The sequence below is a fragment of the Asterias rubens genome, chromosome 5 (assembly GCF_902459465.1).
Source record: "Asterias rubens chromosome 5, eAstRub1.3, whole genome shotgun sequence".
Classification (NCBI taxonomy): Eukaryota; Metazoa; Echinodermata; class Asteroidea; order Forcipulatida; family Asteriidae; genus Asterias; species Asterias rubens.
The window spans coordinates 8,588,815-8,613,131 of NC_047066.1; the positions used below are offsets into that span (position 1 = coordinate 8,588,815).

Genomic DNA, 24,317 nt, shown 5'->3' on the forward strand with positions numbered 1-24,317 from the left:
CTAAATATAATTGTTAGCATAACAAATTACTTGGTAACAAGCAATGGAGAGCTGTTATTAGTATAAAACATTGTGAGAAACGACTCCCTCTGAAGTAACGTAGTTTTTGAGAAAGAAGTAATTTTCCACAAATTTGATTTCAGACCTGAGAATTAGATTTTGAGGTCCTGAAATCAAGCATCTGAAAGCACACCACTTCGTGTGACAAGACAAGGGTTTTTTTTCTTCCTTTTTATCCCGCAACTTAGACGACCAATTGTGCTCAAATTTTCACAGGTTTATTATTTTGTGCATAAATTATGTTGAGACACATGGATACACCAAGTGAGAAGACTGGACTTTGCAGTTCCCAAAAGGTGTCCAGTGTCTTTAAGCTTCCTCCAGTGGAATTGGGCGTCCGCCAACTATTATTAAAAACTGAGGAATGTAAACCTCAGTTAGGTGGTGGGGGTGCTCCAAAGTGAGGGACTCTTTCACAAATAATAAATGACATGATTTAGGGGATTTAGGCTGGCGATGGCCGGCACTCGTTTTGTTGGCAAATTTCGGCTCTGTTGTCGGTGTAATACCGCCCTCTCGTGTGCTGCTTGAGTTGTTTCCTACTCAAAATGGCCGCCTTTGAAGAGGGAACAGACGAACGAATTTCGTGGCGGAAAAGTTTGAATTCTCACCCAATTTTCGACAGATTGAGAGAAACTAGCAAGCATGTCACACTCAGGAGTGACCCAGAGGAGCTGTTGGTTGTTCGGGAAGGAATCTTGTTCGCATGGGACAGGGAACAGAGCCGACTTTTAACAGCAAATCTGAAAGATTTACTCCACGCAGACGACGCATCACGTCCGCGAAGCACGCTACAGGTTCGTCTTTTGCCCATTGCCGTTGACCAGTTAATTCTTGTAAAAAATGTTTTGATTCACAAGTAATGGCAAATTGGTGTCGTGGACTTTACTTGGTGAAGCGATGGGATATTTTATAGTAGATGTTATGGGCTGATGTTATAAATCAATTAAAACTATTTATTTTTAAATATTAAATTTCAATGCATATTAAGGTCTATAATTAATGTGAATTTATGCAAAATAACTGATTAAAAATTAAAAAAATAAATTTATTTAATAATTAATTAATTAAAGATAAGCATACTCTTCTTTGTTTATATTTTAAGAGTGATACTGAACAATAGTCTTATTATATCTGGCAAAAGATTTCCGTAGCTCACCACCACTTGCTCACTCATTATTTTTACCAAAAGGAACATCTGATAAAAACAAAGTAAATAAGAATTTCATGTATTTACTAAATTATTTCATTAGGAATGAAAATGTGGAAATTTTGAGAGTCAAGATTTAACACAACAGTGCTACCACAGTACTAGCTACTAGTTAGTAAGAAGCTAACCATTCGAATGCCAGTCAACTCGCCCCCCCACCCCCCCCCAGCAAAGACGCCTACTCAGACTACTACACAGTCATCCCCTTGTAAACTCACCCCCTCACTTACAAAGTTACCCCCTCACAAAGTTGCCCTCTGACAGAGTCAAGTGTGTAAAAATTTGAGTGATATAAAGTAACGTAAGTTCACAAAGTGACGGCCAGAATGTATCATTTTCGGCCTGACGTTTCAACTGTCTGTAGAGTCTTTCACAAAGGCTTTGGCTTGATGAGCCTTCCGGAGAGGCTCTCACCTGCAAGAGTTGGTAAAAAGCAATAGTTACCTGTAGTAACGGATAACTTTCCAAATGGCGCCACCACTTTTTTACAAATTTTTACAAAAAGGGATATCTCATTGTAAATTAGATACTATATTATTTCATATCGAATGAAAAAGTGGTGGCGCCATACAGAAACTTTTCCGTAGTTACCTGTTATTGTTACCTGTAGTTACCTCCCTTCAGTCTTGTGGATTTCTCCCCCAAATTTCTCCGCCCTGCAATAAATTAATATTTAGGTTTCAGGTTTTCAGGTTTAATTTAAAAAATATAGGGAAAACTACTTATCGGAACTTTGTAATAGTATATGGGGAGGTCGCAGACAAGAAGCCTAAGCTTGGCAATGTCTGGCCTCTTCAAAAAGAATACATATAAATATGAAGTTACAATCATGAATTTAAAAAATAAATAAGCAATAGTTATTAGGCTCTTGTTATTAAATAATTTAATTCAATAAATTCATAACCCCTGGTAAGTCAATAAATATTAATAATAATAAAGGAAACTTACAATGCGCCATGTCTGTCACAGATGACACTCCTGGCGCAGGAACCCCTAACAAAAGCTAACATCTAGGAACTAATTAAATAAAATAAGGAGAAGCAGCTGATTAGAGATTGCTTTTAGTTAAAATAGGATACAGTTTAGACCTTGCTTCAAAATGATATTTCATCGGTTGTTTTATACTCTCCAAATTGTTTATTATTGACCAGATATTGCTGTGCACACACGCACCGAGATTCAACGTTGAGCACATCACCCTGAGTCTGACCGGTCAGCATGTCCTGTTATGGGGACCTCGGGGGGCATCGGTCATGCATTTACCGAGACGCTATGGAAAGTTTGGCCAGTATGAGAGTGGGAAGGAGACAATTAACTGCAGGTAAGGGACTTTAAAAAAAGGGTGTGCACAACGTTGGCATGGGTCATATCATTCATTCATTCATTCATTCATAATTGGTTTATTATTTTTAAAAACAAATTCCCATGGCGACCGGAGGTCGAATTACAGGAAAATATACAGAGATTAAAAAATAAGAAAAAAAAACACACTATTTCACATTATTTAAGAAATAATTGATTAAGGAGAGACAAATATTTACAATGTATAAAATAAATTGTTCTGAAAGTTGCGGGGAAAAAAACCTGGATAAAAAATATTGCTGGCACAGTCAAAGGGCGCATAAAAAGCTGCATTCTATTGCAATTCAGTTGTTAAAAAGGCGTGTGAGGTGAGGGAGAGGGCTCTTTCTATAGCGCTCTGTTCGGCATTTAAACTGACCCAGAAGTCCGGAGTTCCTAAGTTGGTACCCACTATCATACCTCTGTGGCAAGAGGCGCTTTAGGACTGATGAAGGGAGAGTTTTGGCAAAAGATTGGCACAAGTGGTTACGACGGCATACCAGTGTTTCAATACTGCACAATTGTAGAGCGTCTGAGTAGCGCACGTAGTCATTGCCAAGAATAATTCTGCATGCGCGCTTTACTCGTGGGAGAGTTCATAGCCTCAAAGGAGGCAATATACAGGCAACAAGTGTCCAAGCAGTCTCAAATAGAGTTTTTTTTTCACGGTGCAGCCATCTTGAATTTCACCCATTGGGTGCGTTTGTTTAGCTTCCCTGGTTCGACCCCGGTGTGTGGCGTTTTTTTTTTCCCAGAACGAGTGTGTGCAGATAATTACCCACGTTCGTCCTGGTAAAAAAAACGCCACGCACCGGGGTCGACCCTGGGGAGCTAAACGAACGCACCCATTGATATCAATGTTACCAAACCGAGGCTGGAAGAATAAAATAGTCTGGTTCCTTATTGCAAAATGATTATTAACAGCCATTAATGTTATTTAATACAAGGAACATGACCAAGATGGAGGCAGCAAGATAAAGGTCTTTTAAGCAATTCATTCACATTTCAATTTTTTTCGGGATAGTGAGTTACAGCAAGAATGTCTCATTTGCTGCCAAAGTGTTCGTTGTTCACCAAATTCGCATCCTCTATTGGAATACCGCCAACGTTAGTCAGGGCTAGTTGGCTGAGTTGGTGGAGCACCATTTTTTTGTCCCGACTACTTTTCACATGACTCCGATTACCTATTGAGGTTAATCATCAAAAGTCATTTGTTGGGTCACACAAAGTCTGAATACTGGTGTCTGACAATATTGATAGCAAAAGGCGTCATTGACTGCCATCTTTTATGGAAAACAATGGGAAAAGTGCATGCCTGTGTGTGCTACGCACGACTCTAAGCCAATGATAGCTCTTCACGTGTGCACAATTCATCAAAGATGATGTGCATTGCAATCCACCTATAACTGTTGTTGTCCCCATGCTTCATGCTAAAAGGAGCGAGGTATTTTCTGGTTAATCCATTTTCTATACAAAATTTGCTGCCAGGCACTTTTGGGGAATTTTAATGAATTTGCTATAGATTTTATACATTATATTTGATATGGTATTTGATGTGCTATTTGCAAAATTGTTATGACGTTTTTGTCCTTTTTTGTGCCTTTGTTATTTTTATTGTCTGGATCGCCTTTAGATAGTGACTATTTTTCGCTTTTTGGTTATCCGCAGGCTTGTTCTATTAATTTATTGCACTTCACTTGTATTTTTCTTTCAGGACGATGGTGTTAGCTGAGAGGTTCTTCATGTCCAGTGGTTCTATCAGGTTACTGCAGGCAGCATGGCACCCAGGGAGTAACTCAGACTTACACGTTGTACTCCTCACATCAGATAACACTCTAAGGTATGAACTGTTTCTAGCTATCGGGTTCCTGTTCTATGGAATTCATTACCGAATTCATTCACAGAGTAATCCTTCAATCTTCGATCGACAACTCAAGGCTCATCTCTCCAAACAGGCATTTTATAAACCTGGGGTGGATTTCACAAAGAGTAAACACTAGTCCTATCTCCGGTTAGGATGAGTTACTCGTCCTAACTTAGGACTGGCCTTTATTTTATTTTTTCTTCTAGAACTAGTCCTTATCCTAACTCTTTGTGAAATCGACCCCTGAAATTGTATCTTTGCGAACCGGCCCACTTGAATGGAAATTTTTATCAGATACTGTGCGCTTTAGAAGTGCTGTTTATTTTTAATTTTTAATGTTGTTTTTGATTCTTTCCAATCCTTTAACTAAACATGATAGTTTCACACCATTGGAATCTATAAAGCTTGATTTTATAAAAGATTTTTTATTTTCTGATCAGGATTTACGACATCAACTCCCCACACAAGCCAATCCAATGCCACAGATTAGGGGAGTACTCCACTAGTTACTCCCTCTCGGCCAATCGCTCAACGTTTGAGGTAGCACTCGGCGACGTTGCCGTGGCGTTTGACTTCGGACCGGCAACAGAAGATTCAAGACGTGCCCTAGGTAATGAGTCGACGTTTATTTAGAAATGTAATTGTGATGCGATCTAGCTAAACAAGTCGTTTGTCGGTAATACCAGTATGGAGTAACAAGCCAATACATGCCAACATTAATCCTTTTTCTAATTCAAACGCCCAAATACATTTTATTTTATTGAAAATTAGTATTGAAATAAAATGTACCGATGTACTTTCAATAAATAACTTGACTTTAAAACTCTTTACTCAGGGTTTATTTTCTCACATTTCTTGGTGTTTCTACTTTTACAAATTTTGAACCAAAGGAGGTATCAAATATAACAGTATTAAAGGATAGATTATGCTTTTTCAAATGTATCAACAAGTGCAAAAAAACCTGGATCTAATTTTACTTGATCACATCACATTTGTTACAACCTCCGATCATTTGCCTCAAACAATTAATGTTTTTCATTTGTGCAATAGTGAGAATATTTTTCATTCGTTGAAAGATGCTCAGCTCCGCCTCGATGTGAAGAACATACCATCTTTCAACTTATGAAAAGACTCGCACCTTTGCACTCATAAACATCCATGATTTATATACGATTAATATTTTCTGGCTGTCTTGTCTTTTTGATCCATTGTAGAGAGACCCTCGGGGTGTGGCCCGTTGGTCTACCCCATCTACATCTTGAAGGGTAACGGAGATGTTTTCTTACTCCAAACTAGTCTGTCCGAACCAGGGTAAGCTGAATTCATCAATTGCACTTTGAATGTTTCCATCTTTATTCATGCTCCTCCTTTCCTAGTAATTAAGGCCTAATTTGCAAGGGCCCCTTACCATGCATCTGCTGGCTTTCAGCGTTGCACTTTGAATGTTTGCATCTTTATTCATGTTCTTCCTTTCTCAGTGATTATGCTCTAAATTGAAAAGGCCCCTGACCATGGATTTGCTAGCTGTGATACTAATGAAGAACTTTCAATGTTTCTCCCTTTTATTCATTTTCTCCTTAGTTTTTATTCATGTGCCTCCTTTCTAGGTAAATTATGCACCAATCTGCAAGGGCCCCTGACCATGCATCCACTGGCTAAGACACTAATTGTTTCCCCCTTTATTCATGTTCTTCCCATCCAGCTATCTGCACACCAATCTGCAAGGGCCCCTGACCATGCATCCCCCAGCTGAGGACAACTATGGACTGGATGCCTGTAGCTTAATGTGCCTTCACTCTAGTCCAGTGGTACTGGTAGTCGCCACTTCCAGTGGTATCCTTCACCACTGCGTGGTGCTAGCTGGTGGGGATGATGACGACGATGATGACGACAATGATGTGAGAATTGGTTTTACCCTTAAATCCTGGGAATGTGAATGTGAATGCGATACAAATGTTGACGTCACAGCGTTGTTTTCACTGCGAATGTTTCGCAGGAGTTGAGTACATTTCAACTGATGCGAATTATTTGTTGAAAATTTGTAATATCAAAATTTGTATCGCATTAGCATTCGGCTTACTCCGATGCAAATGCAAGTGTTTGGGTACTTTTTGTAACATATTGTCCACAGATTTACATTAAACTTACACTGTTTGAAGATAATGATGATCGAAAGCTTCCCTTAAAGTATAACTTGCTGAGGTGCTGTAGTTTTTAAGAAATGAGTAAAACAATATCAGGAAAATTACTTCACCATGTACAGCGTATTAACATGACTCTCCTGAAAACATTGCTCTGGGGTCTTGACCACTAAAGCCCTGTTCATCCCTCCTGCGAATGTGAAATAACCTACTGTGAGTCTTTAAATGCCATGTTGTCATATTTGATGTTATTTTCAAACTTTAAAATCATTAAGCTTTCAAATTAAAATCATTTTGTGCCTTTATACCCATCCTGTACTTTTGTAGTAACCACGTTGACTTAAACACCCTGAAGAGAATAATGTTTTCACAAAAACGAAAAAACCTGAAACTCCCCCCCCTCCCCCAAAGAAAAGAAAAACCCCAAAAGACGGTAATTAAGTGGTTCAAACTTGAATTCTTTTCTCAGGTGGCCATTTGCCTTTTTCAACTCAATAAAAAGCCAAAATAAAAATAAAATGAATATTCACTTTTCTTGCACCTGGTTTTAGTCCGCAGTCTCGGAATCCATATCAGACCTGGCGAGTGTCCGGAGCAAGACGGATTCTAGTCTGTATGTTTATGAGAGCGTGGAGCTCTTTCTCACCCCAGTATTGTCAGAGGAGTGTGTTGAAGAAGTTGCTTACCCAATCCTTCTCCACCGAGGTAAGCATATTGGGTTTTATTACTATTACTATTATTATTATTTCATCTTGCAAAATAAAGATAACATTTTCCTTGAGTAGGGCTGTTTCCCGTAGCCTTAGATCTCGAGGGTTTTTCTCAGGATATTATTATTATTACTGTTAAGGGAATAAAAGGGTAGCGACGAGGTCTTAAACGCCTGTTTAAACCTGGCAGGGTCATGGCCGTGGCGATAGTCGAGGGCCTTTATTGCACGGCCACGACCCTGCAAGGTTTTAAACGGCTGTTTCATAATGAGTCACTACTCTTTTATTCCCATTCATAAATGCCTTTTTGTTAAAAACGAAAAAAAAAAAAATACAGTTATAGACATTTTGATATTCAAAAATTTGAGGTTTCAACATATTTTTTTATAAACTTTGTGAAAAATCTGTCTGGTGTGCGTGGGTTGTGTGTATGTGTGTTTAGAAATAGATTACGCGCTGTTACTAATAGCTATGAATTGCGAATAGCTATGAATTGCGTTTTGCGTAATTAAATTGGCGTACTTGAGCTTGCGCGCCCGACACGCGGAAGTCAGCTGGTTATAAACAGCTCAAGCTGGTCATTATCAACGGTTTAAACACCCCCATGTGATGCACTATTCACCAATAGGAGTAGCAAAACTGTCTAGGGTATTTATTAATATATATTTCTATATGGGATTTGATGTATTGCATGGTGAGGTATCAATTTGGTTTGCGGTGACACCATGTGCGTATCTACTTGCCAGGTAGATTATGTTCTTTAGAGAACTGTCTTGCTTATATTCTACTTCCGCAGAGTAGATTTTAGGAATCGGAAGACTTCTCAGTTCTCAGTTCTATTGTTATTATTGTATATTTCTATACGGGATTTGATGTATTTTATGGTGAGGTATCAATACATGTTTTTGCGTATCTACTTGCCAGGTAGATTTTGTTCTTTAGAGAACTGTCTTGCTTTATATTCTACACTACCGCGAAGTAGAATTACGGAATTTGGGAGACTTCTCAGTTCTGAAAAGATCTGTCCTGCTTTTTAACTACTACCTGGGCGGAACAGTAGAACATCGACCGAGACTACTACCTTACTGCTACTTCACAACCAGGACGAATGAAATGAAATGAAATTAATGTCATTCTTCCCTGAAGTTGTACCTCTAAACGTCAGATTTTTATCTGATTTTCCCTGTAGATCCATCAGTCCTGTGCAAGTACTACTGCTCACACAGTGCTGGCGTACATGGTGTCACATTGTCATGGTTGCAGAAGCTTGAGCGGTACTGTTCCTCTGGTAAGTCAGAAAATGCCATAGAGTTATATATAAGAACTAGAGGGCGCACTGGCCTATATACGCGCTCCGGCATGCGCGCAGGCGGCCATTTTCTAAGTTGACAAAACTGGCATCTCACAGCGTGTGTTTGTGCGGCCATTTTGTAAGTTGAACAAATAGCATCGCGTGAGCGTTCAATAAAAAAAACTCAAACGTGTATTTCATATTCAACGCGCGTGCAGAATGACGCGCTTGTCATCTTGCGGTCCCGTGGCGTTTGTGCACGAAGCATCACTCGTGCGCCCTCTAGTTCTTATATATAACTCTATGGAAAATGCCATTCTTCTTAGAAAAAATGAGACATCTGACCCCCTAGCTAGTGGCTTTTTATGTAGATTTTGAAATCTGCCTTTTTAAAAATAAATTAAACATTCATTCAGCATTGTGTACAAAAATTGGTTTTCAAGTTGTACCTTTATCCAGCAACTGTTTGGTATTAAAGCGCATTGTCAATCCATTATAAGCCATGTCCACTTAAAACAGTTCGCTCTGATGATTAAAGGTAATTGTCAAAGACCAGTCTTTTCACTTGGTGTATCTCAATGTAGGCACAAAATAACAAACCTGTACAAATTTGAACTCAATTGGTCTTCAAAGTTAGGAGATAATAATGGAAGAAAAAAACACCTTTGTCACACAAAGTTGTGTGCTTTCAGATGCTTGATTTCGGGACCTCAAAATCTAACTCTGAGGTCTTGAAATCAAATTCAAATATTTTAGTGGAAACTAGTGTAACTACTTACTTCAGAGGGAGCCATTTCTCACAATGTTTTACACTATCCTTTGCTTGTTACCAAGTAAGTTTTTATGCTAACAATTATTTTGAGTAATTACTAATAGTGTCCAGTGCCTTTGAAAAGAACCCAATGTGAGCTGGATTTTAATTTTCTAAAAAAAAGATATGTGAGTGATAAAGTGAATCTTTGGACTTGCCACTGACACATTTATTTGTGAAGACTCAAGGTCTCTTTAAGTATTTTTTTGCAATAAGAAATGTCTTTGACGAAAAGAAATCATGAGCGTTTTTCGGGGGGGAAATTTGTGCATAAATGTATGCCACCTTTGGAGTTAGAAGTGACCATAATCTTGCGTTGGTAACAGGTCGGCTTGCCTGCGACACATTTATGATCACACGCAAGGACAAAGTAGGACTTTTGTCTATAAAGGTGTCAACTGGGCCCAATTTCATAGCCCTTAAATCTTAATGTCCTCATATCTCGACACTCCTGGGGTGACAGGTCTTTTTCTTCAGCTGCGCCACGCATCTGGAACTCTCTACCACTCAATCTTAGATCTTGTCTTCGTACATGTACAACAAAATTGAAATCTCTTCTCAAAACTTATCTTATGTCACATTTTTTTCAAGGAATAATTTTGTTGTGTCTGTTTTCTTTCGTTTTTGTTTTTGGTTGTACTGCGCCTTGAACACCCAGCATGGTGGATATGTGCGCATTACACGTCTTTATTATTATTTTTATTGTTATATTTTAGACAACGACAACAATGAGGAAGGCACAGTGATGGATGTGATTAATCAAGACCAGCCATGTAGAGTAGCCCATATGATATGTACCAAGCCATCTGAAACATGGTAAGTCAGGGTGCAATTATTAGATGGATTGCACATGACGTCATTGACCGCCATCATTGATGAAACGTGCACTCGTAAAAGGCTACCATTATTCAATACAATATACAATACAATGGGTTTTTATATAGCGCCATTTCATTTAGACCACAGCGCTTTAGACGAACAATAGCAATGCAGATAATACAACAAATGAACAATAAAGCAATAGACAGACACTAAGGAAAAAGATGTTTTTTAAGTGCTTTCTTGAAAATAGGCAGTGAATTGGAGGTGCGTATGGTGATGGGAAGATGGTTCCACAGTCCTGGAGCGGCTAAGGAAAATAATTTGTATGCAGCAGATTGAAGAGATTTGCTGCTTAGTTTATTTTCAGCAAATAGCTGAGAGTCGTACCATTAGCTGAGAGTCGTGTGCAGTGTGTACACGCGTGCACTTTTCCCATTGTTTATCATCAAAATATGGCTGTGGCTGCGGCTGATGCTACGTATGTCCAATCCATCTGTGAGCAAGTTCAGGTGGCTACTAGAGCAATTAGACTATAATCAGAAACCATAGAACACAGGGAGATTGACTATATCGAACCATGCACTGGAGCATTGGTCGATATGGTAAATTTTCAAGAGCTATGTCACAAGTCTAGCTGTTCTAGTCGCTCAGCCGAAGTTGCTCAAGGCTAAAGGCCTCTGATTTGTTGTGTATTTTTTTCAATTTAAGTTTTGGTGGTCAAACGGATGGGAACACTGGGCTGATCAAACACCAGAGCTTCAATCTGGTGCTCTTATAATCGCTATTAAATAACAAACCTGTGAAAATTTGAGCTCAATCGGTCGTCGAAGTTGCAAGATATTAATGAAAGAAAGAACACCCTTGTCACACGAAGTTGTGTGATTTCAGATGCTTGATTTCGAGACCTCAAATTCTAAATCTGAGGTCTCGAAATCAAATTCGTGAAAAATTACTTCTTTCTCAAAAACTATGTTACTTCAGAGGGAGCTGTTTCTCACAATGTTTTATACTGTCAACCTCTCCCCATTACTCGTAATGGTTTTATTATAATAATTACTTTGTGTAATTACCAATAGTGTCCACTGCCTTTAAGGGCCTTGATTGCACTGAGCTACGGATAAACGCGCTATATAAGAAGCCTATATTGTTATCCTTATGCAGTAATGCAGGAGTTATGTAAAGAATATTAAACACACTAATGTTTTGCCTTCCACCTCCTCAGCCAAGCTGCTCCAATCCTTGGCCTGACTATAGTGGACGATCAACTGCTTGGCCAAGCCTTGCTTTGCCAGACAGTCAACAATGACTGCATTGTTACCCCGCTTAGGTAAGCTGTCTTGTTATTGGTATACCACGGTAACAATTTGTGAAGGTTTATTAGTCGAGAATCAATCACGTGATGTGATACAAAGACGCATGTTACGCATGGCTAAAAACGCGCACTACACATAGCGCAGAGCGCGGAACTTAACATGAGTTTTGTACACCGGTGTACATTACCGTGATCACTCCCACCGTTGGTTGATTTCCAGCGCTTTGTACAAAACAGCCCCAGGTTCAAGGAACAGTGAAGAATTGTTTTTTTATGTGAACAACTGTTCGTCTGCTTACTCCGCCGCAATAATGTTTGAAGATGACAACAGAACTTTGAGAAAAGGAATAATAATAATACCATGGTAAAATAATGTTTCCCTCCAACATGCAGAAACCTAGACATGCCCCCAGCCCCTCTTCTAGTATCTGAGAAGTATTCACAAGAAGTGTCGTCTCTGCCGAGACAGTCCGGGGGAGAGCCATTCCAGCATCACATCCGCAAGATTCTGCAGAGGGAAGTTTCACATCCGATCCTCAAGTAAGGAATTACGTTTTCTAACTGAAGTTTAAACAAAAACAAAACATAAGAATTTTTCCTGATTCCAGGATTGGTCATCAACCTCCCTTGGCCTTCAGAGATTTTCTTGAAAGAGGCAATTTTGGCACCAAGTTTTCTCACTTAAGTTTGTACAAAATAAATCCCCCCAAAACTATGAATAGTAAACTTGCGAGTACAACCATGTGATTAATGTCTTGTTTGGGAGGAGTGTTGGCTCTGAAAAGAACTGGTGTGGTTTCTACGTTTCAAATAGTAACTGCTCATATTCAGGAGAAAAGAACTTAAGTTAGGTCTTATGCGTGACATTGAATTCTTTGTATTTGTCAGAAGCCACATTTTCTGTGTCGTCTTCCAGACTGTTTCCAATCATCAGTACATTTTGTAATGCCCCTTTTTTTATTGACCCAATTCACCTTGGCCAGATTTCATGAAGCATGTAAGCACACACAAACTTGCTAAAGCACAAAAAACTCTTGCTTAGCAAAAACAGGTTACCAGGAAAAAAAACCATAAAACAAGTTTCTATTGTCGTTACTGGTACCCCACTCATTTCTTCTGCTAAGCAGAGTTTGCTGCTAAACAGTTATATAAAAGCACACGCTATGTAAGAAGCCATAAGTATTATTATAATTATTATTCAAGTGTTTTTTTAAAATTGTTTTTGCACAGAGGCAGCTCCAAGACTAGCCTGAGTCTCAAGGAAAGCTTTGAACTGGTCCAGAGCGCCACCAGGGTGCTTAGGGAAGAGTACATCATTAAACAAGACCTTGCCAGGGATGAGATTGAAAAACGGTAAGTAAAAAACCTCATCAAACAAAATGTTATTAAACAAAACAAATATTAGCAATGTCTGGACGTTTTGTGATGATTATACAGAAATTAAAGGTCTCTAAAGGGTTATCGTTACGAGTGTTTTACGAGGTTTCTTTCAATATTTTTGTTTGTGATAACCAGAGTGAAGATACTACAGCAGCAGAAAGAGCAACAGCAGTCAGACTTGGCAGAGAGTGCCAGACTGAAGGTAGAGATCAAAGGGAAAGCAGAGGAGATCGCCGTTCGCCACGATGATGTAGTAGAAAAACAGAAACAACTCATGAAGAGGTGAGATGGTGCAGACAGAAAGACAGAAAGACAAATCTTACCAACTGACTGACTGACTTACACCCATTTTAGACAGGCGCGCCAGAGTTGTGCCAAAACCAAATTGATTGGGAGGTGACTTTAGGACCACCCAAATAAATTTTGGCTTCAGACAGGCGAACTTATCATAAGCCCTACAGGGATGTGCAAGACAAATGCTCCCACTGGATTATACCCAAGCCTACATCCTTACTGACTGTGAAGGGGGTAACCCTGTATTAGCCCCAGGAGTAGGCGGCAACGTGCCCCTGGTGAGAGTTGATTTAGGTCGACAGCCCAAATCAGTGTAGCCCTCGCCTTGAAGTAGCCTTATGATGTTAGGTGATATCCCATGATTTACGGATGAGGAAAACTGACCAGGGCCAAATTTCATAGCTCTGCTTACCGTAAGCAAAGAATCGGCGCTTACAGAAGCAGGGAATTATGCGCTTACCTCAAGCGTATTTCATGGTATTAGTTGGGAAGTTTTGCTTGTGGGTGTACGTCGTACTCCCTGTTACTAGGCAAACTTCACTTACAAAGCTAGCCAGGAATTTGACACTTGCTGAGAATGGTGATCATAAATGCAGAATTTTGCGGTAAGCAGAGCCATTAAATTAAGCACTGTCCATTGCTGTTTTTGTCTGACTTTTGCTTTTGTTGTTTGACTGCCGTTCTGATAACCCAGGGTCGTCAGTGTCCTTCATACAATGCATGGTCAGCTTCCAGTATTGTCCGAGGCAGAGCAGAGTCTGCAAAGAGAGATGAACGAGATGCAAGATAAGATGGAACAACTGCAGAACGCCTTGCAACAGGTGAGCTTTGCTCAAGACAGTGTAGATGATATTCTCGCCAAGGGAACTCGGCAAACTCCCACAAGGGGATGTAAATGCTAAGCCGGCAACATCCTATTGCTCTCATACAATCATTGGTTTAATGTCTATGGTTAGGAATCGCACAAATCAAGAAATTGTGATTCAGTAACTAGATGACAGTATTTATTCCAGTTATTGTGAAAGCAGTAGTTAGCTTGGTAGGATTCGAACCCACAACCATATGATTGCAAGTCCTGCAGTCTAACCACTGGACAAGTTGTGCCTGGGGTTGATTTCACAAAGCAAAAAGACTCATCTTTTTGAGTTGTCGGTACCACCGTTTGTGACATCACACTTTGCTTAGCAATTAAGAGTGACACACAGTTAATCTTAATTCTTTTGAATCCGGCCCCTGCTGTGTTTTTAATCTATATTACTAGAAGGGAAAGGCCTCCATAGCCCCTGTGTAATTCCACGCCTCGACTTGTCAAACTTCCCGGGAAGTATTGAACGGTTTGAAGACTACAAGTTTAATTTATATAATCCCTTTCCAGCCCCATTTGCTTCGTTTTTGGGCACCAAGGCATTTTCTCCTTGGTAAAGGGCACCATATGAGTAAATTGTAAATTTCTACTGGAACATTTCAGGGGCACCAAGGCAAGACCAGGGGACATGGAGGCAATCGCCCCTGTTCATCAGGCCTGTCTTTCCTTTCATGATCCAAGTGTGTTGTTTGGATGACCTTGACATTGTGTTAAGACACTGATCTACAAAGTCTGTCTGTCTGTCTGGTTTAATTTGTTCAGGTGAGAGTCAAAGACGAGTATCGCAAGGAGAAGATCCAGGAGTTTGACCGGAAGGTGTCAAGTCCCTCCCTGAGCCAAGGACAGAACCGGCATCTTAAGACACTTCTTAAAGAAGAGTAAGTTGCCTACTACTCCATGCTTTTATGTTTCTTAGACATAACTTCCTTTAGGGTTTGGGTACTTTTTGTACCACTCAAAACACAATGTCCATAGATTTACATTAAACTTACACGGTTTGAAGAAAATGATGGTAGAAAGCGTACCTTAAAATATTACTTTCGGAGGTGCTGTAGTTTTTGAGAAATGGGTAAAACAATGTTAATTTAGCATGTACGACGTATTAACGCGACTCTACTAAAAACATTGCTCTGTGATTTTCACTTTTTTTTCCTCAATAACTTGACGACTAATGAACCTAAAACTTCTACTGGTAAGTTATAAAGAGATAAATATTCATTCACTGAGAGTAGGGATTCATGTCATGGCCAAAAACTTGATCTACAAAAGGTATCAAAACCCTTTAAAGGGAAGGTATTCAGTCGGTAATCACTCAATTTGTTGTTTTATTGTTTAATTTGCAGGACTGATGCCATTGCTTCATTGGTGAAAGAAACGAAGAACCTCGCAGTTGCAGTTGGACACTAAAAACGGCGCTCCATGAAAGACACTTCAGGCCAGGAATTTCTGGTGTTGTTGATGGGCAACGTTCAATCTTATTTTACGGAGGGCACCTCTGCTGGAGATTTTGGGGCAAAAATAAAAACAAAAAGGTTAATAGTGCCCTGCCTTTTCTTCTCAAAATGGCCGCCCAACTTATTTTTAAAGACAACCGGCAGAGCTATTTTCCAAAATAATTTGTTTGGGTCTGAGATTGTTAACAAAAGGGGAGGCGGTGCCTCTAAAATGGAAGGGGGAGGGGACGCTAAACATGTTTTATTGACAACATATTTTATTGACAAAGTAGTTCCCTCGGCTTTGCCTCCGGAGCTAGTTTGTCAACCTCGGAGAGCTAATATTGACTATTCACCCTAAAGCTATGTTATATTTGTATACTATTATTGTATGCTAAACACTTCACTAGTTCAGAGAGTAGTTGATTGAGATTGAGACCATTGCAAGGGCGGATCCAGAGCAAAAATATTTGGGGGTGGGTTCTGTACAACTAAGACCACTTAAAGGCAGTGGACACTTTTGGTAATTACTCAAAATAATTATAAGCATGAAACCTTACTTGGTAACGAGTAATAGGGAGAGGTTGATAGTATAAAACATTGCGAAAAACGGCTCCCTCTGAAGTAACATACATGTAGCTATTGAGAAAGAAGTAATTTTCTACGAATTTGATTTTGAGACCTCAGATTTACAATTTGAGGTCTCAAAATCAAGCATCTAAAAGCACACAACAAGGGTGTTTTTTCTTTCATTATTATCTCGCAACTTCGACTACTGATTGAGCTCAAATTTTCACAGGTTTGTTATTTTATGCATTCGTCGAGATACACCAAGTGAGAACACTGGTCTTTGACAATTACTAATAGTGTCCAATGTCTTTAAGTGCCCCGGAAAATGTAACATTCTAGATGCTCTAGATGTTCTAGAGTTGACAATTGAAGAACTTTACGAAAATGTTGAGGAACTCAGTTTAGTTCCAATGGATCCTGAAACAAGTTTCTCATTATTATAATTTAGTGATTCAGTCTTTTTACTGGATTATTTATTGGATTTGCTCTTTCATGTTTCTTTACAACCACAAATTTTGCATTAAAAACATTTGTAAATAATAACTGAATAAATGTCTTGTATTGTGTATATTTGTTGTAGTGTAGTCTGAAGTTGTGTATTGTACTGGAAGTGTTAGAAGAAAACATTAAAACAAATTTCTGAAGCTGAAATCTTAAGCATCTCAAAAAACATTTTGTTTCTAAACAACACCACAAAACCTATAGTTTGAAGATGATTTTAAAATATTTTTTTGAAATGTTTCAGGAAATTTCTTTGACTTTTTTTGTAATTGCAAACATTTTTTTAAGTGGCACTTGGCAAGATGCACGATCTAGCATAGATATGAGTTCGCCAGATATTGGACAGATCTGGGCCCAATTTTATAAAGCTGTTCAGCAGAAAATAATGCTTAGCAAATTTGTTTGCTAAGCAACAAAATATTGGGGCACTGTTGCAACAGTAAACTTTAGGGAAATTTAGCTGGTAACCAGTTTTTGTTAAGCAAGATTGTTCTGTGCTTGCCAGTTTGTTTTGCTTGCAGGCTTTATGGAATTTGGCCCATGCCCAGACATAGCATACCAGGGTAGTAGCAGTTCGAGCCAGAGCTAGGCCAGGGCCCAATATAGAATTGCTAACTGAAAGTACTACATAACCAATTTCCTTTTAGCATAAATGAGCAGGGCCCAATTTCATAAAGCTGTTTAGCAAAAAATTCTGCTCAGCAAATTTCTTGGCTGAGCAAGAAATAACCAGGGTTTCAGTAGCAGTAGCAGCAATCGTTTGTGCTAAGCAAGTTTTCGTGCTTACAGGTTTATGAAATTGGGCCTAGGGTAACAGTCACATTGTAACATGCTATTTTCAGTGGTAACCTTATTCTGGTACCTAAGCATGGTTTGTGCTTAAGCAGCTGTATGAAATATGGGTCCTTACTGGTGCAGATCCTTTTGCTGTATGTTGGGGAATTTTTTCTTCTTGGGTCTTTCTGGGTGATTCAGAGACAATATTATTGGTTTTTGTGGATATTGATGTCGGACATGTTTGATGAGAAATGTATATATGGTGAGAGGACAAAAAATTACCCCTAAATGAGACATTAAACTGCTGCGAGTGACCTTTAATTCTTGTGCCCCAGACTACCAGCAAAAGAACACGGAAACTATGGCAGACGTAGTTTACATGTTGAGGGTCGGAAAATGTTCAGCCTCATCGCTAACACACCCTTATAATGTAAAATTAGAAAATAGAATTAGTTGTTGTTGTTGCAAACTGCAAAAAGGACCTAAATGCAGAAAAAAAAGACGTTTTGACCCTAGCAGAGTGAGAGTCTTTCTCAAAGTCTAAACAAAATGTATGGATTCGAAAAACATTTAGCAACATTTAAAAAAAATTGTTTTCAAGAGAATGCTTCCTCTGAAATCTGCCTAATCAATACTGAATCCATGGAAGAAAAGGAAAAAACAAACAAATTTGGAGTGAAGCAAAAACTGGGGATACGGGGGGGGGGGGGGGGGGGGGGGGGGGATTTTGTACGTACGTGTACTTTGGGATATACAGATCCGGTTCCCTGTGTTCAATAGTGTAATTTCCACAGTATGCTAAATGGGCGTATGACTAATCCCTCCTGTGTGTAGTTTGTTTTTTAACGATACGTTTTGTGATTGTGTATACCGTCATATGATCTCGTCGTTTCATCATTTTCCAACAGAAGCAAGTGTCTTTGGAGAGCAAGAACGAGTAAAAAATAAGATAAGTGAACTGATTCCTTTGTACCCGTAGAGTATTTTAGGCAAAATAATGCCCGACGTGAACTCAACAGCGGGTTCTAAAAATGCTACCGTCGTTGAGCCTGACCCGTCGGCAGCGGCGGACACCACCGCTGACACGCTAAGACAACGATCCAATGTTACGAGTAGAACTGAAAATAATGGCGATGGCCCGAGTAGTAAAGACAGTGAAAATGCCGGTGCTACCGGCGGGGGCACGTCGGCTTCAGAGTCTGCCGAGAAGGACGGATCGGCGCAGGAAAGTCTCTTTGAATGCAACATATGTCTGGATACGGCCAGGGATGCTGTAGTTAGTCGATGCGGTCATTTATTTTGGTGAGTGTTTTTTGTTTGTAATTCAATTAAATAAATAAATTCAATATGACTTTTTTCAATACTCTTTTCTGGGGAATACTCGGTAATGCTCGCACCAAGTCCAAGACCAGGGACAATAGAGGCTCGTGGAATTCCACGCCTGGCTTTATATATATTGTTTTTTTAAAATTTAAAGAAAGCCGTAACCGTCTGGAATATTTAAAGTGTTTTGGTAAATTATAAACCCTCCGTGCTGTACAATGTAACTGGCATTGACTGGGGTGATGTAGGCTGGAAAAGTTTCCGCATGGCGCCACCACTTTTTCATTCGATATGAAATAATATAGTATCTAATTTACCTCATTGATATATCCCTTTTTGTAAAAATGAGTGAAAAAGTGGTGGTGCCATACGGAAAGTTACCCTGTAGGCCTACTCCTTTTTTTTTTATTTGTAATTTTCGACCGATAATGACAACTGATCATTTTTTTTAATGACAAATTTCTAGAAAAGGAGTACATCACCCCTGTAGCTGGGCCTAGGTAAATTACATGATTACATGCACACCATTGTGGAAATTGCATTATGTTTAAAGAGTTTGCTAATTCACCAATTAATATTAATAATTGTATCAAAAAGTAGAACTCATTTAGTTAAAATCTAATTCTAAATTCATGTCAAAGTTGAATGTTATTACAATACTACTAGTTTTTTATTACTGCAAATTTTAACCATATTTATGCCATTATAAAAACTGAAATTGGCATGATTATTTAAATTCTACTTTCATTCATTTCAGTAACTATCACAAGGTATTTATTAATTTGTTTGTTTTGTCTATATATGTTTATGTAGTTGGCCTTGCCTATACCAATGGTTAGAAACGAGGCCCAACCGGCAAACATGTCCAGTGTGTAAAGCAGGCATCAGTAAAGAAAGTGTTACACCGCTCTACGGTAGAGGTAGCTCGAAGCAGCAGGACCCAAGGTGAGAATGGATGCCCCCCCCTTCCCTACTCCTAGAACTATGAGAGGTGCGTTCTGCAATCGGGACGATAGCGGAGCGAACCTCATACTTCTTGGAGTACCCCTTCCCTAGCCCACCTTGTTGGGCTGTTATGGCTCTCTTTTAAAGAGACACGTGTTAAAGTAGTTATGGCTCTCTTGTTAAAGTAGAATACAATGATCTACACAAATATGCCTCGAAATTGCACGGTTTTCCTTTTACGTCGCGTTAATTTAACTCCCAAAAATGGCCGACCGTGTTAGTCGACAATGTGAAAGGAAAAAACACGCAATTCTGGCGCATATTTGTGTAGGTTATTGTATTCTACATTTACAACATCTTTCTAACCATTGCATTTTATAACAAACGGTTACAAACGCTTTTTATGGACCAACTCGTCCGATCCAAGGCAATGTGTTCCTTTAACATTCTTACTATAGCCAAATAAGACCAATTTTATTAATTTTGGTTTAACCCATATACACCGACGTGTGTTCACTGTATACTTGGTACTTTCCCGAGCTCTGTGAAAAAAAATCGGAGGCATATTACTCGGGTGGGATTTGAACCCTCGACCTTTGTAATTCTAGAGCAGTGTCATACCAACTAGACCACCAAGATTGCCCGGTAACGAGAGTCAGTTCAAATCCTATATTTATCCTTAAAGTAGCAGGTAACTGGAACAATTAAATAAAGAGTTGCATCAGGAATAAAGAATAACCTGTACATTTGTGCGCTATAAAACAAATTAAAAATCATTTGTATTTTTTTACCAACAGGGAAAAAATACCACAGAGACCTCCAGGGGAGAGGCCAGAGCCAGAAACACAAGGAGTAAGTTTGAATTTAGAATCCACCTATAGATCTATTGTACAGGCCTGTACGCTTTGTTTTTGAAAGGGCAGGGGTGTCGCATGCAATTATGTCCTCTATGCAATACTATCCGGAGGCGTTATTACATATGCAATAATGTCCGCCGGACGGTTTTGCATATTTATGCAATCGTGTCTGCCCGGACGCTACTGCATAATGCAATCGTGTCTGCCCAGGCACATTTGCATATGCAGTTGTGTCCGCCCCCGTGCAAAACCGTCCTTGCAGTAAATTAAATGTCCTTGGTTGACGGAACACGTTCGCCACTTTTTTACAAGCTAAGTGCATGTAATGAATGACATGGGAAATGTTCGGCCTTTGGGTATTCGCTACAATCATTAAATATGGAATATTCATGCCGTATATACGTAGGTTCAGTGCATGCACGCTCGCTTACGCGTGCACATACAATGTACAATCATGTAAGTACATGTCCACCGGACGGTTTTTGCATAGCCCAGAACTCGATTGCATATGCAAAAGTGTCCGGAGCGGACAGTATTGCATGGCGGACACAATTGCATCTGACGGGGGCACCAAGCCAATTAGTAAATTTCTGCTGTCAGAGCATTTCAAGAGCACCACCAATGCAAGAACCAGGGGGCATAGGGGCAATCCTGCTCGTCTTCAGGAGGTTGTACTCGCAAGTTTACTATTAATATTTATATTTATAGTTGCTCTTATTCTCCACACCATGCAAAGCTTCAAACACCATTTACTGAAAAAAATATTTGAAATGTAAACTGGACGCCATTTCAGCAAGATTTGGGTTAATAGGTAAAGTTGGTAAAGTGTAAAATTGGTATGGTGTAGCTTCACCTTGAAGTGGTCTTGTGATGTAAGGCGATCTTTTATAAACAATATAAAAAGTAGATTGTATCCCAATTCCTTTTTTTGAATGTTTTTTTTCCCCTCCTACATTGTCCCTAAATCATCCAATTAATTACTCCATGTCATTTGTATCTTTTACAGCCATTTCAAGGGTTTGGTTTTGGTGATGGAGGCTTCCAGATGTCGTTCGGTATCGGGGCATTTCCATTTGGCTTTTTTGCATCGACATTCAATCTCGGAGAGGGGGGAAGATTCTCTGGACATATTCGTAAGTTGTCTTTGGCGTGAGACCAAGTTTTAAAGGCACTGGACACTATTGGTAATTACTCAAAATAATTGTTAGCAAAGAATTTACTTGGTAACGCGCGATGGTTCATAGTATAAAACATTGTGAGAGACGGCTCCCTCTGAAGTAACGTTGTTTTTGAGAAAGGTAATTTCTCACTCAAATGTTAAAAGACTTCAGGCCTGAAGCCTTTTATTATGCATCTGAAAGCAGACAAGTTTGTGCAACAAGAGTGTTTTTTCTTTCATTATTCCTTGCAAATTCGATGACCAATTGAATCCGGTGACCAATTGAGTTCAAGTTTTCACAGGTTTATTATTTTATGCATTTGTTGGGATACAACAAGCAAGAATACTGGTCTTTGACAATTACCAAACGTCTCCAGTGCCTTTAAGTCTACCAATTTTGAATAAGATTCACAAGTCAATGTCTAGTGCTCTATTATTTCTATTAAAAAAAAAAAAAAAGAGAGATACAGTTTTTAGCTTTGTCTTTAATTGGTTAGAAAACAAATTGACATGTGATGGCTATTGTTCCACAGTCGCAGTGCAGATTTAGAAAAATATCACTCACTCATTTAGGCTCATTCAAGAGGTTTAGATTGCCAGAGCTGAGTTTGCCGGTGGATAGGGGGTGGTGGGGGGGGGGGGGGGGTTAGGGTTGTAAGGTTGTAAGGTTTAATTAAGCAAATCATGAATGTAACTTTGCATTTTTCTTATTGTTGGCTCGTTTTTGATTTGTTTCTAATATCTTATTCCAGATCGTCCACAAGTTCCACCAAATCCAGAGGAGCAATTTCTCTCCAAAGTATTCCTGTGGGTGGCCATTCTATTCGTCATATGGTTGCTGATGGCTTGAACATCCATTCCCATTCGTACTATATGTCTGGCATCTCATCTCATCAACCCATATTCCCTGATATCAGCACAGTCTCGAATGGCACCAGTCTGTTCTAGAACCGAGCCTCATTTTGGACCTCATGGGTTTGTGTACACACCACACCATGTAACTTTGTGTATAAAGGGAATCTGGAGACAGGATAACCTGGTAAATTGCACCCACTATAACACTTTTATTTATCTACATTTATTTTTATTTTTTTATTTTTTATTTGATGGCCAACACATATTTATTGTTATTACTTCAAAATTGTAATATTGATCTAATATTTATACTTGGCCAAATTTCAGAGAGCTTCTTAAAGGCACAGTGTACATGTTTAGTAATTGTCAAAGACCGGTGTTCTCACTTGTTGTATCCCATCATCAGCATAAAATAACAAGCCTGTGAAAATTTGGGCTCAATTGGTCATCGAAGTTGCGAGAAAGTTGGACGAATGTGGTGTGCTTTCAGCTGGGAATAAAAGACTTTGAGCTAGAAGTCTTTCAATATTTAGTGAGAAATTACCTTTCTCAAAAACTACGTTTCTTCAGAGGGAGTCGTTCCACACAATTTGTTATACTACCAACAGCTCTCCATTGCTCGTTACCAAGTCAGTTCTAAAGTTAATACCTTTTTTTTTAGTAATATACCAAACGTGTACCTTCCCTTTAAGTGTAAAATATTGTTTATTTTCTGGTAAGCAAAAGTAAGTAGGAAACCAGTCAATGATGACATGGCAAGACATGTTGTTTAAGGTGGTAATCTTATTCCGGTAAGCACATTTTGTTTTGGGTTTGGCTGCTTTTTGGTTTGGCCCCAGTCCTGGTTGATCACGATGTCTTTCTGACGTAAAACTTCTATATTTTGTTCAACCATTGCTCAATTTATTGTTTAGAGCTGCTTTGCAGACAAATGTGGTGATGAAATTAGCCTGCTAAGCCAAATTATGTTGAGGCCCAGTCACATGCAATGTACATACGACTGTACATACGGTATGCTGGTAAACCAAGGCCCAGTTTTATTGGCTTAAAGGCAAAAAATATTACTTAGTTTTTTAGCTGGAAAACCTATTCTGGCAAGCATAACTACTTGCGCATAGCTACTTCTCTGTGGTCAAGCAGCTGTTGATGAGATTGTCAATATGAATACTTAGCAGCTCTGTGATTTGAACCTCTTGCACAGGGTTTTCTCCAGGATTTGGTAAATTGTGTTCAAATTTGGTGGAAATTGAAAAACTGGGTGTCCAAACATATTTACATGTAAATGACAGATACAATAGGGTGTTCAAAAGACACACAAACATCCATCTGGCAAACACTGTGCTCTTGCCAACAGCTCCTTTCATTTACCAAGGGTCTTTGGTCTTTGGTGAAAGCACTTTCCCAGGAAAAATTAGAGGTCCTTTTGATTGGTCAACTGTTCTTTTGATTGGTCAACTGTTCTTTTGATTGGTCAACTGTTCTTTTGATTGGTCAACTGTTTGCAGCGTTTTTCTGTTTTTAATTTATTTAAGCAGCTTTATTTAATATTTTTATTTCTTTTACGTGCAACTCAATCAGTACCAAAATCATGGTATTCAATTATTGTCTAAAAAGGGGAAAGAATAATTTGTGGTACATTTTGTAAATATGAATCAAAATTTGATGAATTTGGGGGTGGGGGGGGGGGGGGTTGCACATTGTCAGAACAAAATCCGACTTTGATGAGTGGTAACTGTAATATTTAAACACCGTGAGAATTTAGCCTCTTGGTTCAAACAATTTTGGGTGAAACAGAA

General features: G+C 39.1%; 2 protein-coding genes across 2 annotated transcripts; both read left to right on the forward strand.

Annotated features, from left to right (window-relative positions):
- The first annotated feature begins 569 nt into the window (after positions 1-569).
- Positions 570-15,652, forward strand: LOC117290916 (nuclear pore complex protein Nup88-like). The gene is made up of 16 exons (XM_033772488.1): positions 570-857; positions 2,422-2,591; positions 4,326-4,451; positions 4,916-5,085; positions 5,690-5,786; positions 6,178-6,373; positions 7,168-7,321; positions 8,516-8,614; positions 10,145-10,244; positions 11,473-11,577; positions 11,956-12,102; positions 12,793-12,915; positions 13,078-13,224; positions 13,931-14,057; positions 14,864-14,979; positions 15,445-15,652. Exons 1-16 carry the CDS (start codon positions 609-611, stop codon positions 15,506-15,508), a joined length of 2,190 nt encoding a protein of 729 aa, XP_033628379.1. The 5' UTR covers positions 570-608; the 3' UTR covers positions 15,509-15,652.
- Positions 15,653-18,240: 2,588 nt separating this feature from the next.
- On the forward strand, positions 18,241-22,929 carry LOC117290431 (E3 ubiquitin-protein ligase RNF185-like). Its single transcript, XM_033771842.1, has 5 exons — positions 18,241-18,684; positions 19,519-19,650; positions 20,448-20,502; positions 21,514-21,640; positions 22,419-22,929. The coding sequence occupies exons 1-5, from the start codon at positions 18,380-18,382 to the stop codon at positions 22,514-22,516; spliced, it is 717 nt and encodes a 238-aa protein (XP_033627733.1). The 5' UTR covers positions 18,241-18,379; the 3' UTR covers positions 22,517-22,929.
- Positions 22,930-24,317: the final 1,388 nt, after the last annotated feature.